The sequence below is a fragment of the Falco naumanni genome, chromosome 11 (genome assembly GCF_017639655.2).
Source record: "Falco naumanni isolate bFalNau1 chromosome 11, bFalNau1.pat, whole genome shotgun sequence".
Taxonomy (NCBI): Eukaryota; Metazoa; Chordata; class Aves; order Falconiformes; family Falconidae; genus Falco; species Falco naumanni.
In genome coordinates this window covers 7,201,853-7,220,177 of record NC_054064.1, presented here as the reverse complement: position 1 = coordinate 7,220,177, position 18,325 = coordinate 7,201,853, and the positions used below count along the sequence as shown (strand labels likewise).

At 49.5% G+C, this 18,325-nt stretch overlaps 1 protein-coding gene across 1 annotated transcript in view; it reads right to left on the bottom strand.

Moving 5' to 3' along the window:
* Positions 1–4,270: 4,270 nt before the first annotated feature.
* XPR1 (xenotropic and polytropic retrovirus receptor 1) overlaps positions 4,271–18,325 on the bottom strand; it is a 109,198-nt gene continuing 95,143 nt past the window's right edge. Inside the window, exons 12-15 of the mRNA XM_040609918.1 lie at positions 7,033–7,199; positions 6,618–6,757; positions 5,596–5,817; positions 4,271–4,603 (exon numbers count right to left, since the gene is read on the bottom strand). Of these exons, the coding sequence (XP_040465852.1) occupies positions 4,543–4,603; positions 5,596–5,817; positions 6,618–6,757; positions 7,033–7,199 (590 nt within the window). The 3' untranslated portion in view covers positions 4,271–4,542. The remainder of the gene's footprint in view (positions 4,604–5,595; positions 5,818–6,617; positions 6,758–7,032; positions 7,200–18,325) is intronic.

Here is an 18,325-nt window from a genome sequence, read left to right as displayed (position 1 = left end):
CTGCGAGTGCAAAGCAGAATGGTGGAGAGGAGGGAGGACATGGGGCTGGGATGCGGTGCATGAGCGAAGCGGCTTTGGCATTCCCAACGGGAGCCAAGCCATGCCCCAGTGCCAGGGCACGTCCCAGCATGACCCCGATGTCAGGGCCACAACCCCCCCAAAAGCCGGGGGCGCACACCGAGTCCCGGTGAGCAGCATGCAGCAGCATCCTTGCAGGATAAGGCCAAATTCGCTCAGCTGTTCAAAACGCAGGCCACGCTCACAGGCTTTGCACCGTCTCCCTCGCTCTTTGGAAGATCCATAGTAAAATTCCCCAGGGATTGTTATCTTCTGGACCAAGACAGTGCTGTCCTTCCCCGCCTCCCACGCGGCTGCAGCAGCTGAGCCCTGACAAGGAGGCAGGATGAGCAGCACAAGGAGTATTTTTAGGGAAGTAAGAGCAGCAGGATCCAACTTGGCTCCACAAGAGGCTTTCCCCCCCCGCCAGGATTTTCCCACTGAAGGCTGCTGCCAGGCACCCCCCCCTGCGCCAAGGGTACCGTTGGCTTCGGACAAACAGCAAGGACAGTGACGGAACAAGGAGGGCCGGGAGCGGGGCAGGGAAAGGCGCAGGATGAGCAGCAGCCGACTTTGGGAACGTGCCTGGGTTGGCGAGGTAGCAGTTTATTTGATACACCCCGGTTGCAGCCATGGGTGCTGCAAATGTGTTTCTTTTAACGCGCGGCTGGACAGCATCGGTTCCCCTTGATGGAGCAGCTCCCGCTCCCACTCGCCGAGACCGTGGAGCCAAAACCCGTCAGGGGCGCGCAGCCGCTGCCCGGCACGGCCCTCCCCACGCAGGGGCACCCGGTCTTTCCAGTGACACGGTCCCAAAGCCACGCAGGGAACTCCAGCTAGCCAGTAAGACCCTCTGGATGCTGCAAATCCTAATCCCCTGCAACCCGAAAATCCCTGGGAGAGCAGGAAGGATGGAAAGCAGCAGGGAACGCGTGCGGAGAAGCAAGGTCAAAGGGTATCTCCAAAAGTCACCGGCCACACTGCGGCACCACCTCCCCTGACATGGGACCATCTGCAAGGGCTCAGGGCAGACAGAAGCAGCTCCCACGCCATCCTGGGAGGGAGCCACACACAACCGCAACCTCCGTGCAAATCGTGAGGAGAGGGCGAGCTCAACACCCAACATCCAGCACCGCTTCCCAGCAGCCAGAGCATGGACCCGGCTCAGCTTCCACCTTCCTTCCAGCTACATCCCAACAACTAAAGTGCCGGATAAAAATACCCTGGCTCCTTCTAACTCTGCTCCACACACTTCTGGACCATCACCCTGCTGTTCTCCCTCCAGGAAGGTGCCCGAGCACCCACGAGCAAAGCCCACGTGTGACACGAAGCCACCCCGTGCCCATCCCCGGCGCAGGCTGCTCGCGGGGGTGGCGGGGCTGTTCCCTTACCATCTGCTCCGCTCCGTTAGGTCCCCCTTTATTGGCCAGATGTTCTCGCAGCCACGGAGCCACCCCAGCTTTAGCGCTGGCTCTCAGGAGGAATCTGCACACCCGATTTCTCAGACATGTCTGGGAGGGGGGGAACAGGCAGACGTGGCGCCGGGGAGCTGGGAGCCTTTGAAAGCCAGGCCTCTGGGAATTCGGGCTACATTCCCCCAAGAGGCCACCTTCACTGCCAAAAGGGACGATGTTTTATTTTAGGAGATAATGTTTGCTAGCTATACAATGCCACCTCCCCTTTTTTTCTTATTTCTCCTGCCAGCAAAGACAGAGAAAAAGGGAAGAGCAGAGAGCAGAGCAGACAGACAGGCTGAATTCTTGTTTCCATAATGATTTAGGTAAACTACAGAATAAAGATTTAATTACTTGCAACCTGACGCTGCCCACCGGGTTGGGAGGCGAAGGGCTGGGCGGTGCAGCAGCAGGCAGGCAGGGGGGACGCAGACCACCCGGCCATCCTCGCTCTCCCCAGCCCAGCTGAGGAAGGCAGAGCGCTCCCAGGGGATGGACATCACTTCAACGTGTCTCTTTTCCTTCCCTCCAAAAGGAAGAATTGCCAGTAAAGCTCTTGTTTCTGTCTACAAAGAAACACTTTGCTTAAGTTACACCGCTGGTTGATTTTGCATCGCCCCTCCTCAGAGTAGCTGCCCTCCTCTGGCCCCCCCCGGCAGCTATGGCTTCGCTCCCACCGATCTCGCTGGAAACACCTACGCAAGGTTTGGACACAGCAACAACCGCTGCAATGCAAGATAGGCAATGGAAATATTTTCAAGGGCTTTATATCTCAGACTCCACCTCCACAGGAACAGGAACGCTCCGTTTGAGTATGAACAACAGATCTAAGGGAGTTAAATATGGGAAAACAGGCTCCTGGGCACAGAAAGGATGAAGAGCACAACCTAGTCCGGCTGCCCTCCCGCCAGAGCGGACCGACAGGGCAGGAGATGCGAGGAGGAGCACCACAACAGACACACCAGCTACGCCACCACGCACACTGCTGACAGAGCAGAGGCATCTCCCGGCAGGTCCCTCGGAGTTTCTTTGCAAGCTGAGAGCATGTCACGGCAGCGCAGGCAGTGACAGGGCTGCAGCGCTGCCCTTAGCCTGGCACGGGGCACGGCTTCACCACCACTGAATTTGAATCTACCTCCAATTAAATGAAGAGAACTAAGCTTCCTTCTTCAGTTCCTCTGGGCAAGAGGCACAGCAGGCAAACAGAAAACACAACGTACCAGTCGTGTGAAAAACCATGCTATTAGCTAACTAAAAAAAAAAAAAAAAAAAAAAGCCACCAAAGAGCAACCGAGCAGATTCCTGCAACTCCATTGCCCAAACGATAGGCAAGCCACCGGACAGACATCAGTGTGAGGATCCTACTCCAAGAGTTTCACCCTTCCCTTGCAGTCTCAGCTGTGCACCATGAGCTGAGCAGAGGGGCAGGCGGCATTCCCGGGGCCTCGGCCACGCCGACCCGACGCGGTGGTGGGGTTCAGCTCCAGCTCCCCGTGCCCACCGGTACTGCTGCGAGAGCAGAGGGCACCCGTCGTGCCAGGGGAAGGACGGTGGGACTCGGCAGGCACTCGTCTTCCCTTCCCTACAGGAGGAGAGGCTAACGAGACCATCGAGTTGGCATTGCTCTTCCGACACGATTTGCTGGCAACACGGCTGCCCTTTATCCAAGTCTGCTTGATAGCACCGCGCTTCCCAACCCGGGCTGGCGAGAGGAGGCGAGGAGCTGAGCCACAGGGCGACGCAGCAGGATGGAGAGGCTTTGTGCTAAACCAGAAGCCACCAGGAGACCTGTTTTCAGTTTCACCTTCCCTATCGGGTGGGCTCAACACAGACTTTTCCACGCTCCCCGACAGCTCGCTAACATACCCCCCCTCCCCCCTCCAGCCCACGGCCATCAGCTCCTCGCCTTGTCCCACTTCTGCTGCGCTGGGCTGCAGGTGAGCACCAGAAAAGCTCCCTGCTCAGTAAGGGATGCCCTCATGCCATCTAAGGCTTCTTAAGGCTTTGAAAAAATACTTTTTGATCTGGAGAATGAAGTTCTGAAGCCTTTGTTTGCCTAGCTTTTTGCACCGTTGGTAGGACCCAACTCTCCTTTCCAAAGGGCCTTAGGATCATCTGCACTACTTTCACCCAGCTGCATGGAAAGTTGGCGTTGAACCGGCACAAGAGACATGCCCAGAAGCAGTAGCAGCAACTAAAAAAATCAGAAAGAGAAACTTTGGTTTAAAATAAAATAGAATTGAAAAGAAAGAGAGAGAGAGAAAAGGTAAACACAGGTGCAACTTGTCTCACGAGAGGGGTATTTGCAGGGCATAACCCCAAAACCCTGGAGATCTAGATCAACATTCCCGGCTTTGTTTTACTGTTACAACCTTCATTGCACAGGACTCAAAATCACTCTCATATGGTTGTTACGTTTCATAAATAATGTGAAAACTATATGCAACAGATACATCATATTTCCAAAAAATTATAAGAAAAGTTACATCAAATTAAAAAGTAGCTTCATGAATGAAGATACTGCTCTAAGTGCACTTTCCCTGCAAGTGCAGCCAGTGCCTCAGCGCTGGATATGAAGAAAAAACAAAACAAAACAGAACAAAATAATCAGATTTAAAAACTTAAGTCCGGTTTCAACCAGTCAAAACCGGGCCAAGCAGAAACCGAGTGTGGTCTCGGCACTGTCCCATGAGGGAGTCCCTATGATGCTTCGTTATCCAGACAGGTTTGTATGTCCTTGTTGAGACTGTAAACAATCCTTCTTTCCTGAACTGTCCTCTTTATTGGCAAAACAAAGTAAAATATTTTATTTTTTTTTTTTAAAATAGAACATTAAAATTAACCCAGAAGAAAAGAAACGAAACACAGTGAGCTTGTTGGAGTCCATAGGATCTGGTCTGGAAGAGCTCGGAAAACATGTTGAGTGTTTTCTCCTGTTTTCAGCTGGAACTGTACCAGAGGTCGGGTTACTTGGGGAAGAGGGGAACAGAACGAGAAAACAAAGGATGCGGAATAAGAGACCGTGGCCATCTCATGTGTTCGCTTCATTCGCTAGGTCCTCTATCAATACCTTAGTGTCACAAGCCTTGGACCTGGAAAAAAACAAACAGAAAACACTCACTGGGGAGAAGAAATCCTTCTGCCTGAACATGCTTGACACGTCTCGGTTCGCTGCATGACGGAGGGAAAAACCGACACGGTTGTAGGGAATTCACCCAGGCTGTGGCCCACATCCCCTCTGCATCAAGTTACTCAGTCTCCAGCAGCCACATGAAGCCCGTTGGTGTTGGTCGCGACCCTGAGCCAACACGGATATGAGACAAGCATGGCCCAAGGGCTGCAGCTCAGGCCAGAGCACACCCTTTGCGTGACAGCCACGGCTCCTTTCCCTCCCATCCACCCTCCCACGCAGTGATGCAACAGGGGGATGTGCTGCAAGGATTGCACAACACCCCGACACGAAGCACTTCAGCATCCCCCGAGAGCACAGGCTTGTTCTCTGGCCAAAGGGCAGGGCTCTGCGGCTGTGCTGCTGGGGCAGAAGTGATGCCTGGACACTGGAGCACCCTGTGATGCTTGGAGCATGGCCACTGCCATGAAGATACCCAGTCAACAGGTTCAGGGGCTTGGGAGCAAGAATGATGGGTGGAAAGGAAAAAAAATATGGATGGGTTTAGATCTGTGAGAGGATGGAGTCCGAGATCTCACATACGAAACCTCAACCAAATGAGAACTGAAACCCTGGGGTGGTCCGAAGCCTGGAAATGTCCAGTTGAAGAGAACCCCTCTTCCAAGTTTGCACTGGCAATTGCTACAGGCTATTTTTGCAGGAGGGGAGTCTTCTAAAGGGAACTCCCATTTCCAGTGGTTTACCAGAACCCCAAGATGACGTAAAGGACGGCTCAACCCCCCAGCAGAGGCACATCTGTTTACTAATTGGACCTGTCTTCCCTTTGAATAATTATTTTGGCTGAGATCTTCGCCTGACTACCCAGCCCACAAGCAGCCACCGTGCACTAGCAGCAGCTCCCACTGGTGACTTGGTTTGTTGTGCCAAACAACAGAGAGGAGAGGCAAAACGTACTGTGAAGCAAGACGAGGTCTGCGCAAGGACACGCTCTGGCTGCGCTTCCACTGTTTGTTCTTGCGGCGGTTTCGTACACCATCTTCCTGGTCCATCATCTGATCCAAGAGCGTCAGGTCATCGGCGTTCAGCGGTGCCACGGAGATGTCCCTCACGGCACGGAACTCACCACAGTTGTTCAGGTGCTCGTTCTCCAGACGGAAGAAGTTCCACACAAACCGCCTGGATGAAGAAAAAAATGAAAATTACCATTTCAGTTCCACGTTTACAGGCATTGCCTGTGGTTGGCAAAGCACTGGTACGTGCACCTGGATACCGCTGAGTCTTCTCACTGATCCAAGAGCCTCTGGGAACACGCTGGGAGTATGGAGAAATGGCCAATGGCTAAAAGCAGCACCTGCTGCAACATCTTCCCAACTCCCTGAGAATAACAGACGTGCCAGGCTCATTCACTGTCCCAGTGATGACAGCCCTGGTCTGGACAGCGTGGAGGCACCAGGTGTTCCAAGCTAAAGGCAGCCTTCACCATCTACATGAGTGAGGTTCAGCTTGAAGATCTTTTAATCATCTCAGGAAGCCACGGCGGTGGGTTTCCGCCTAGAGTACAAGTGTGTAAAGAGCCCCAGAACCTTGCAGGATCCCAACCGATGGTGCAGGATCCAAATTAGCATTTGGAAAAGAAGCTGAGATTTGAAAATTGTCAACTTGAGAATCAAGTGGAACTTCAGCTAGAAATTTCAACAAGGTAATTTTTAAGGAGAAATTTAGCAAAACCAAACCCCTCAAGATCAGGTATAGGTTTGGGAGAAACCAGACATAGTATGAAGGACCCAACCCCAGAGCCCTCTACAGCCTTCTTCACTCAGCACCCTGCTCGGATTAGATGTTCCTGTCAGACCTAGTCTTCCATCTCAAGGACCAGTACCCTCCGTGTCCCAGCAAGGCACTTCCCACCGTGCTGATGTTATACAAGTAACAAAAATGTAAATAGAGAAACAAACTGTTGAGTCAAGCAGCCTTACCGGAATACCTCAAGTGGGGCAAATACAGTAGAAATGATGTCCCCAGCATACGGAAAGATTTGCATGGAAGTGAGGGAGATCTGGATGGTCCACGCAAAACGCAGGATCACGTCTTCTACAATGGCACAATAGTAGTATGCCTGAAGGACAAGACAGACAAACAGGACAGCTCATCCTACGTGTTCTGCACAGAAGGCAGACCTCTTCAGGCCTTCAGGAAGGCACAGAATTTGCTGCTCATCCGCTAGGAAAAGTGAACAGTATGAAATTATCTCTTTGAATCAAATGAATTCTACTGCTAGAGAAATCCGAGCCCACAGCATCCAGAAGCACCAGTGGCCAACTGCAACATGCTCTAAACTCGGCAAGTTTTGTTAAAATATTCAAAGTCTTTCCTAATAAGAGGTATACGCACTTTCTGTGGGTAGACAATTCCTTCTCGAAGAAAGGTATTTTCACCAGCATTTTTGTCAAAGAGACCCCAGTCCATCTTCAGGTCCCAAATTAGGGTATAGCAAGAGCTGATGAAATAGAAGATAATCCACAGGTAGAAGAACACTTGGGTGTCACTGTGGTTTTTAGCTGGAAAAGAAAAGAACAGCATACTTCTGTACAGGTTGCTTCTTAAACCAGCTACAAATCAGCTGATTTGATCAGAGGAAATAACACCCCTTTCATTCAGGTTCTGGGAAAATCATCAGGCTAGCTAATCCGAACCAAACCCAAAGCCTCGCCGGGGCCAGCTTGATCTTGTCATTTCCATTCCACTTTCATATCGTTCAACGTTTTGCACGCGGGATTGAAATTTGCACGGGTATTTTTATTTTCTCGAGACTTGTGGCAGACCTGCCGTTCTGGCTCTGAACAGCAGGTGGAAGCTGAGGGCCAGATTTCACGAAGGACCCAGGCTCGTACAAAGGAAAAAAATAATGAGGCGGTGCTTAGTTAGGAGCATTTTGTAAGAAAATATTTTAGTTTGTATAAATACAAGCAACCGTGAATTAGTGTCCTAAAAGCCTGAAAGGGGATGGGGCAGTACAGGAATTTCCACCGGCCATTTCGGAGGTTGCGGCAGCAGGGGAAAACAAGCAAAGCAGCGGCAATACATTAACGTGTATGTATAAATCCTGAGGAAGGCTCTGTATGGCGTTCTAAATACCCATACAGAGCTCCACTTTGTGAAAGACAGGGCTGCAGGCCCAACGTCTGCTCACCTACGGATATATTTTTGCAACAAAGTTGTTTCCCGTTCCCCCCCGGAAAGGTTACACTGCTCTCAATTCAGCTAAATTTCCCTGCATCAGTTGGCTGGGTAAAAATCAAACAGATCTCATAATTCTGTTTGCTTTCAATCAGCAAATCGAGGTCATAAAGTTCATAAAAATAAAGCACGTTCTAATGCTTTGCGAGACTGTGACACTTTGCATCTCGCTGCTACCACGAGCCTTTCCTCCTTTCTGTGCAGCCACCACAATTGCTCGTTCACTGATTCTTTCTAACAAAGCCAGGAACACTTCTAATACAAAAAACTCGTAATGTTTTCAGTCCAAACCTGCTCCCACACTAAGTGACAGCACTGTTTTCCATATACATGGCTTTAAAACAACAGAATCCCTGTTGTTTAAAAACATCAATCCCTGAAGCTGATCATAGAGGGAGCAACAGTGCCATTTGGTCTCTCCCTCCCTTTTTGTTTCTAACAATTACAACATAAATGTAATGCAGGAATCCAATAAAATTAATGGAGGTGAAAATGAGAGGCATCGTGTAAGAGTACATTCCTCCCATTGTGCCTTTCAGGCTTCCTGGACGTGATGTGCAGGATATAGGTCAAACACACACACTCATTCTCCTTTCAAAACACACCCCCTAAAGCAAACCTATGAAAGCCACTTCTGCAGCAGAGCCTGCCTGCACTGAAGCCGCACATCAGCGGAGGGAAAGGACATGGGATCTGCGGCAGCTCTCAGGGTTGACTAGCTTCACTGCTTTTGTACGAGGCTGGAAGCCTTTGAACAATACCCCACATCCTCCCGATGCTGGGCTTTAGCCCGGGACTGGTCTAGCATCGTGGCAGCCGCCACTGCCGCTGCAGCGAGCCGTGATGCCAGCCGGAGCAGGCACACAGGTCCTGCAGAACACGGGCTCTGGTGCCCAGGTACATTAATGCTGCTGCTTTGAAACCACCTCTCCCATCCATTTTTCAAATGCAGATGCCCACAAAAGAGGATGCAGGTGAGGTTCTTGGACCTTAGCAATTAGGGCTCTACTCCAAGCTTGTATTTTCCCTTATCAGTTCCTCCCCAAACCCTCCACTACGTTATTTCAGGAAGAAAAGGCAGATACTGATGTTCAGTGACTCAGAGACACTAAGCCTGTCCTTTCCAACACTATTTTTAGCTCACCAGATCTCCAGTCTCCCACTACCAGATCATAAGTGATAATTCAGAGGCAGTTAATGGGTTAAGTGCCTTTAAAACATCTAAAATGCTCCAAACTAACCTGTGAGGCTGTGTGGGCTGCAAGCTTTCTATGGGTAGCTTAGGCTTGAAGGTTAGGTCATGCTTTTTTTTTTTTTTTTTTTTTTTTCTCCTTAAGGATGGAATTCATATAGGCTGAGTCTTACTCCACATCTTCATGGAGCAGACGGGCAGAAGGCAGCGCAGACAGCACCATCCGCTGCCGTGCCTTTGGTCACAGCCCTGGCACGAGCCACAGCAGCATTGCTGGGAGCTCCTTTGGAGTTCTCCAGTCACAGGGAGGCCAGCGTGGCCCCTGACTACCACCTCAAACTGTGTCAGGGGCTAACAAATCTGTATCCTAAGTTGTTGATTACACAGGAAGGTGATTTCAAACGTTCACACTGTTAAAACCTAAACTGCCTTAATGGTTATTCTGTGCAATTATGGAAAGGAGTACCACCAGGAAAAAAGGCTCAGGTAAGAAATCTTGTGGCATTAACCTCATCAACCTCCAAAGGATGTGCCTGATTCTAGGTAGGTCATCCTGGTCTCAGCCCCCTTTCCCTGCCCCTGTCTTTGCAGCAGTCTTTTCAGTGGCACCTGGGGTCATGCTGCTTTGCCCCTTGCTCCTGCTCACTTTCTCACCGACCAGCTCTGCAATGCATTTGGCTCCTGAAAAAATTCATTAAAAAACCCAAATCACTCCCCAGTAAAATGCTCTGATCAGAACTAGCCTATTGTCTTCAGCCTTGGCCTTTGAGTCCCTTCCTTTAATCATTTATCCTCCCTTTTTCTCCCGCCTGCAATTGTTTCATACCTTCCTTCCTTCTATCCTCATTGGTATTCAGCTGGCGTACGGAAATATGTTACTGCTCTAGGCAAGCAATTATATCTCAGCCTCCACTGGCTGGTCCTAGTGGCCCTCTTCACTGCTGCTCAGGGGGGTAGAAAATCAAGGCATTCATATTCTGCCCAGAGGCTCCATCTACTCCTAGCCTGCCAGTTTTTCAGAAGCAAGACATAGCTGTGCATATGTATGATGATGTCAGGGTCTATTTAAGCAGGAACCGTTTCAATCCTCTGTTTTTTCTTTGTTTAATGATGTGCCAGAAACCACGACAAACCATTAGAGAGGGAGAGTCTCAGGATGACAGAAGCACTCCGGACTCCTGGTAGATCTCAGCCTCTCTAAGAAGGGAAAAAAGGCCAAGTCTTTTAACATCCCATGGGTTGCCGCAACCCTTTGACAGTGCAACTGCCAGTCCACCCAGCAAGGGGTGCATGAAAGACCTTTCTACTCGGTGCTCCAAAGGGCAGCACCATGTAGCAACTTCCTAAGCTACGGTTATTCAAAACAGCACGTGCAGGACCAACCCCCGCCAGCACCAAACCTCCCTCTGCATGTAAAGTTGCAGGTGCAGCTTCACCCTCCCTGCCGATGGGCGAACTTCAACGTGCGTTCACATTACCATGTCCACAACCTGGAGGTGTTCAGCTATGTCAGAAGCCATTCGAGCTCGCAACGCCCTGCTATCTCCACCTGCCACAAAGTCCACGGGAAGCGGCGTACCGCAGGAGCCGTTCACAACCTTCACCACAGAATTTCCATTAGCATGCCCTATAAAAGGCAATTCCAATAGATACACTGCACAAATACACCTAGAAGTTGCTCTAGGTCAGTGAGAGAAATAAGGGAAGGCTTCCACCTTCGAACTGAAGCTGTGAACGGCCACGGTCCGAGAAAACAGCCAAAGGCACTTGCGGCAGCAGAATTTACTGTCTGCAAAAACTGCTGATAGACGGTATGTTGGATCCCCAAACCAGCTCCAGGGGACACAGTATCTGACTGGCATTCAGAGAGAATACCACTCCGCAGAAATTACAGCCCCTTCCAAACACAGGCAAGAGAAAGGCTCCTTTCTATCAAAGATAGACAGCAAATACTATCCTGAACGCTGTTAATATTGACTTTACTTCCAAAGAATACTATCTGTTTACCCTGCTGAATTATTCTGGGGAATGTAAACACCATATAGTATTCAACACAGCAAAAAAAAATCAATGCCATGTATTATTGAAGATGTGGATAAGAGCACAATGGCCCTCGATAAGCACTCCTGGTGTGTCAGCCGGCTGTGGTTTCTGCTGATGGGGAAAACTGTGATAAAAGCTGGAAGAAGCACGAGGTTATCAGGAAAGAGTCAGGTAAACCCTGCAGCATCAGACCGAACGGACCCCGCCAGGGGAGCTCTGCCTCCAGCCCCGATTAAGAACCACTCAGTCAAGGTGTGCCAAATTCAGTCTCCTTTTGATGACCAGCCTGGAAGTCACCAATTTAAGCAGAATCAAAACAAAAATACAGTCAGAGTGTGCCAGCCAAGCACAGGCACAAGTCCTGAGCATACATCTTCTGCCACCTGGATGACACCTGCCCATTAACTCCATCCCAGCACATCACGGGAGGGGGGTGACAGCCAGAAGTGACTTATCTATAGACGAACTGCCATCAGAATGACATCCCAAAGCATTTGTCTAACACCTTAATGCTTGAAGCGCGGTATTACCCCTCCCTCAGTAATTATCCATCTTAATGAGGGACTAGCAGCAGCGTTGCCTTTCTGCCCAGCCAGCACGTCCGGCTATTTAATACCAATCAATGGCAGAGCTGTAACATGACAGTGGACTTAATGCAGTAAAAAGGCAAAAAACCCGGAGGAGCACACAGAGGACTTGCCATTGTGCACTGATGGGCTTTGTCAAATACCAACCACTTCGTATGAACAACCTTCCTGTTAGATTCTGCAAACCTCTGCTATAGCCTCCGGGCACAATTTAAAGGAAAGCAGCAAGATAACAGCGCAGTAAAGAACTGTCAGGAGACAACATCGCGTTTCTTCTTCTAGTTAGATACCACAGTTGTAGAGCAGGGGAATCCCCAAATAGTGTTTTGACTAAAAATACTCTGCAGGTTTGCATTGGGTTTGTAGGACAATATGACTGTGTCTAATTTCAATGCAACGTCATTGATTGCATCTCACAAACAGAAGAATGTGATTTAATTGCAAACGGGAGGAACCATATCAGTCATGACTGAGATTTGATCTGATTCTTCTTCTGGTGGCTTTTCTAGCATTTGAGAAGTTTTCTTGGGGGATGCTTTACTGCTGCCTTGACAGGGATGGGGTTTCCAATCTAAGCATTTGCCAGCAGTCTCACTAATAAGAACGCCTGGACTCACAGTCAGAAATAAATGGCATGGTAATCAGAACCTTCATTAGTCAATTTAGGGACTGGAACACAATGTCAACTGCTACCTCTGTCTCTGCTTTGAGATCCAAAAGCAGACTCCTTCAAAATATAATAGCAACCAAAAAAAAAAACAACTGTTGCACGATTGCATCTCCTAGACTTCTGCAGCGCCAGAGAACTCCAGACCTGCATACATTTGAAAGGAAAATCACTTGTGATGTAGTCAGTTGCTTTTCTTAAAGTGTTCCATTAAAAAAAGGTCAGGCTTCTCCCTCTTAAACGCCCATGAAATGAGGTATCAGCAGGCCACCCTTTTTACTTACACCTTATTCATTGGTGTTCCCGCTTCTCCAGCCACCTTTAACACAAAAAGGGTATTAAGTGATACACATGGTACTATTAGTCCACTTTCCAAATCCCAGCTATTAAAATCCATATCCTCCCTCTCTCAGCTGCAATCTTGAGAAGCAAACGCATGAATCATGCAGCAGCAGGGTGCGAGGTTGCCTCTCCCCCCACGGCACGGCTGCCGGCATCAGGAATGTCCTGCTTGACATTTGTAGACCTACAAAGCAGGGGAAGATTTTCCCTGTGGGATTTTACGCCTCATTTGTGCTGACGTTCAGGGTGAGGTGGCAGTTCCTGAAATGCCTCTAACCCCCTCTCCCAGGCTCCCGTCTCATCCCACCTTCCCTGCTCACTTACCGCAGGCTGCTGGCCAGGGAGCTCCTGCCGGCACCTCCGCCCGGCCAGGGTGGTCCTGCTGCAGCCCTGCCCTGGTGCTCCTCACCCTTCCCGGCTCCATCACCCAGACGGGTGTCTGAGCTATTAGAGGAGCTAACGAGTCAGCGTGGAGAAACCGGGCTTGCTCAGGACGCTGGAGAGACCCACGTCAAAGCTGGGAGAAGGTCAGAGGCCAGGATGGAAATGTTTGCCCGTGGCAATGCCTCCGATTCTTCGCTAATGACACTGCTGCTGCTCTGATGGAAAGGATCAGAAAGACTGGCTAATGAACACAACTCATTACTGAAGGCCTCCTGGGCATGGGATGACAGCGTTTCAGACAAAAATTCATCCTAGCTCACAGCAATGTGACAGACGTTGCATGTTTTAGCTCCAAATAATCATCCTGATGGAGTTGCCTGTATGCTGTGCTAGGGCAAGCCGCACGAAAACTGCAAGTATTAAGAAAGGCGGCAGTTAATCCATTACAAAGTTTGTTTTACTTCAAGAGGTCAACCCAAGCACTCTATAAAGCTCTTGTGACACCCAAATCAAATCATCTGGCTTGCCACAGTGCTGACAGCTCTTCCAGAGCTGAGAAAGAAGAGGAGAGGTAAGAGATCTTGTGCTGACATACCAGGGATAAGCTAGGGAACAGGATCTCAGAAATGCTACTTGCTTCTTTCTTTCGTGAATTTTTTTGTTTTCAAGTTTTGTACATTTTTTTTTTTTTTAAAAAGATTTGTACTTGAATACTGTCTGTCCATTTATTTCACCTTGCTCCACTCCCTAGAAATGAAATGACGTTTCTCAGCTGAGGTACTTATAAGCAGTTGCGCCGACATCTGATTTCTGTAAAAGTCATTTTAGTGCCTGTTCTCACATCACCTTGCTCTCCTCTCCTGCTGTAACCATTTAGGATCAGAGTGAATTATTGTTCCACCGACCAGCAAATTCACTCCGCAGGGGCTGCACCCTGCGGTTTCTAACACAGCAGCAGCCAGGGCTAAGTGACACTACCCACCACCCAGTACTTGAGCCAGCAGAGCTAAGGCACAGTCAGGTGTGCTCCTGCAGCTCCCAGCGCAACAGCAACACCCTCTCCCCCCCTCCTTCTCTCCCCAGCCTTCACCTGGAAGCCATACCCCTCCCCAGGGGAGCTGCAGTGGGACAGACCGTGGGGGAACCAGTGCTCTGCTCCAGCGTGGAGTTGGCTACGCCAGCCGGTATCACCACCGGGAGCAGGTGAAGCCACTGTGATTAATGAGGAGTGGGCAGCAGTTAAGAGACCCGGGGATCTCCCACTGTATTTTCAAGCAGCAGCACATTTCCCATTCATCTTCATCTGGGCAGACCTGGTCAAACCTCTCTGTTAGTATGGGATGGTCCAACACCTTCTTGCAATAGCCCATTAATCGAAGGGTGTCTCCTGCCTCGACAGTTCACATCTCAATTCCTTGGCAAAGCAAACAGCTTCACAATTTTTTCTTATTCTCGCTTAAAAAAAAAACACCCCAAGAAATTAGACATCAGTTCATGAGAGAAGCCTGTTTCTGAAGCAATGATGAGAACATAGAGAGAAGCACTACTCTTTAGAGACAGCCCTATTTAGTTAACTTCTGTATTTTTAATTACTGTCAGTTTCCTGGACTGTTTAATGAGCAAGTGCGTGGCAGTCACATTATCTCAGACCGACCTAAGGCTCTCCGTGGCACTTCCAAGCTGATGTCAGCTAGTGTTCAGCAGTCTTGTTTGGAGTACCTGGAAAGGGTGTGGGAGCAGTATGGAGGCAGAGACACTTACTCAAGTTTCCAGACCACAGGGATTAACTTCGGAATAATTCAGAGGTTAATAAATAGCTGGATACTACCCAGACCACAAGGATTCACTGAATAAGGTGTGTAGATCAAACTGACAATGAAAACTTGCATAAACCATCTTTCCTTTCAGTTAAAGAATAAAATCCCATATAGCCCGTTTTAACCCAGTACTTGTGCTTAAGCTTAGTAATGCGTTCCTGAAAGAAAATGAGGAATGAGCACACGCTGAAACAGCAAATCCCACGAAACAAGAAAATGATGGAAGAGTACAAAGCACTCAAGAAGCTCAGTTCTTCAAGCGCAGGTGCCAAATACATATTCTATGGGAGCCAGATACTTCTGATGACACCGTGTGAGCGAAGGGCATCAAGGTAAGAGAAAACTGACGGACGTTAGCAAAACCAAGATGCGTCTTGTTTTACAAAGAATAGTCGGAGCATAAATCACGTGCAAAGATTAAGAAGTGACTGGCACTCTTAAAGTAGCACAACGCAACCCCCGTTGCACAGTTTCTCGCAAGAGCTGAACACCTAAATATAACAATCCTATCCTTACAAAGTCTGAACCGGGTCTGAGAGAGGAACGAAACCAAGGCTGGCTATTCGAGGTATGTCAGCGTACCTTCTTACATGCAAGTGCATTTCATACAAGAGGGGATGCCTGTGGAATGCTATGATATGCTGGACTGAAGTGGAAGCAGCTATACTGGTGCATTTGTTGAGGAAAGCACACCTGCCTTTGGCAGAGTGAAAAAGCTGCAAAAAGCAGCATTGTGTCAAACTAACACTGCCCTGGGGGTAAATATTCTACTGCAGGCGCAGCTTCATCATTTGTTTCCCCAGCGCCACGTCGGTTTCCGTAGGGATTAAATAAGGCAATACAATATGCAGTTGGCTAGCTCTGGGCAAGGCTACTTGGCACCGCCAGGAAAGTCAACGCCAGCACCGAACTCCTTCGTGTGGAGCAAGGGGAGCGAAGCACGGGGAGAAGGGGCTGCTGCCTGGCCGTGCAGCGCAGGCAGGGACCGCAGCGCAGGCAGGGACCGGCAGCATGCACTCCAGTTGCTAGGTAGCTTAGAGTTACAGATATGCCTCATTTGCCTGTGCAAACATACCCTGCAGGACTATATTTACAGAACGCGGCCTTTGCTTCCCATTCCTTTGAGCGATATAAAAATACTGAGAATTCTTCCTTTGGGAGCTCAGCAACAGTTGCCCTTGGGTTGCTGCTGTCGTCTCTGAAACGCGGCTGTGTTTCGGAGCTGTGGTGGCGCAGGCGGCGTGGGTCGGCGCCCGTCCACACAGCCGCTGCCTGCTCCCATCTTATCTGATGGGGTAGCTGCTTCAGCTCCACTGATCCAGATGACAGCTGAATATTGATACGGTATCTTGGAGTTAACTCTGTAAAATCTGTCTGGTCCCAGGACAACAGGATTGCAAGCCTGGGAGAGAAAAATCTAACAGAATTTACTTTTCTATCTCTACCCATCTAACAGCCCAGCTGCAATTAGCAGGGGAAATTGCATTCTGCATCTAAAAGGAAGAAAAGTAAAGGAATGTCTTCTCTGAGGGAAGGAAGAACCAGAATTATGCACTGCCTGAGCAACAGGAATTACTAAACAGTGATATTTTGGGGAAACTGAGATACTCATCAAGAGCCCAGATGACACTACGTTACTGGGGGGATCCTTCGCTACAGGAGGTTTGGAGGAGGGAGTACCTGATATGACTAGAAGCAGCACACATCTCAAACATAATAAGGTGGCATTTGTTTGAGTTGTTTTCCAGCAAGCGTACGAAAACACAGCACAAGAATGCCACGAGTGCACCCGGTATGACTTCATTGGCTTTCAACGCCAACAAACCCTCCCGGCTGCACGGTCCAAGCGACACAAGCTAAAAACCTCCACACGAGCTACAGACGATTCAATGCTCAAATTGAGGAGCAAAAGGGGAGGAAGACAAGCCTTTTCCGAGGGCTACGACATCCCCAGGGCTCCCAAGTGGAGAACAGGCACTGGTGTACATTACCTGACCTCCCGAGAAAAGGCCACCCATTACCCTCTTGTCCCAGAAGCCAAAAGCTGTCATGCCAGAGGTATAAGTCATAGGCTTGCACACACAGGCACGAAAGACTGTTTAAATAAAACTCTTGTTACCCCTGCAATTAACAGGTTTGTTACTTACTCCAGTTTAGAGCACGTGTAAGCAGCAAGGATCTTTACCAACTTGACGCTTGTTTTGGGCAGCGCTTGCTTTCTTAACAGCAAGCAGCTAACCCCCAACAGATGTTTTGCAGGTAAGAGATGGGCGCCTGTCTCTGCTGTCCTTAGGCAGCCACAGAGAAGGTGTGGGCGAGCAGTGCGTCTATTTTCAACAGCAACATCATCACAACTTGATGATCGACCATCTGATTCCAAGTTCAGAAAGAACTGGGAATCTATGTAAAGCACAGAGATAAAATTGGATTCTTAACAGGTACAGCACATTAGAAAGTGCATTTACGGCAGGATGGGAATAGGCCTACAGGGCTGAGAGGCCACAGCAAGGTCTTCAGGCAGCCCTCTGAAGAATAACTACAAGCCCAGCATGGGGACATTTATAAAATCTGTGCTAACATGTAATTTCCAAAGGCCACCAAGCTTCCAAATTTTTTTTTTTTTTTTTTTTTTGCACGACACCAACAACTACACGCTATTGACTGCCACTAACAAAACTGGACAGACAAAAGCTGGGAGTCACGAACATCTCTCAGCAATTGGAACCAGCCCTGTGCCTGGCTCGTAAACACCTCATTACAACCCACTCCCCGCCAGACGTGAAGAGCAGGCAACAGTTATGTGTGGCAGCAAGGAGAACAAGGGCCAGCGGCGCTGGCACGCGTGCAAGTTTCAAGGGGAGTAGAAAGAGGTCAAATACTTCAACAGGACATTTTGACAGACGCTGGTTTTCTTCTTGGTTCCAAACCTACCCCAACCTTCCCACAGAAGGCTCTGCCAGCACGTCCCCCCCGGGAAGGAGAAGCATTAGTCAGCCTCCCCAGAGCAGGCACTGGATGTAAAAGCATATAAGCAGTGACTATAGCCAGGCAATCTGTATTTGTCTCATCTCGGGGTGACGGTGACTAACTGGACTGCAGGGCTGGAACAGAGCTGCAGAATGTCACTGAGCAAGCAAGTTAAAATGGGAACAAGCTCCAGGGACACAGCAGCGGGTGGGGGAGATGCACAGGGGGGCCGGGCGCTGCACCCACCACCGATGCTCCCACACCAGGCTGGTGTGCACCTCCAGATTACAGAGCGCCCGACTCACACCCTTCAGCCAGTTTGCACCAAAGCATTTCTCTGCCGTTAAAATGTGCAGCCTGACAAACACGATCGGTGTGGCTGCAGGCCCAGCTATATCAAAACAGCCATTTCTTGGCCACAGGAAGGTTTCCAATAACCCTGCCACCC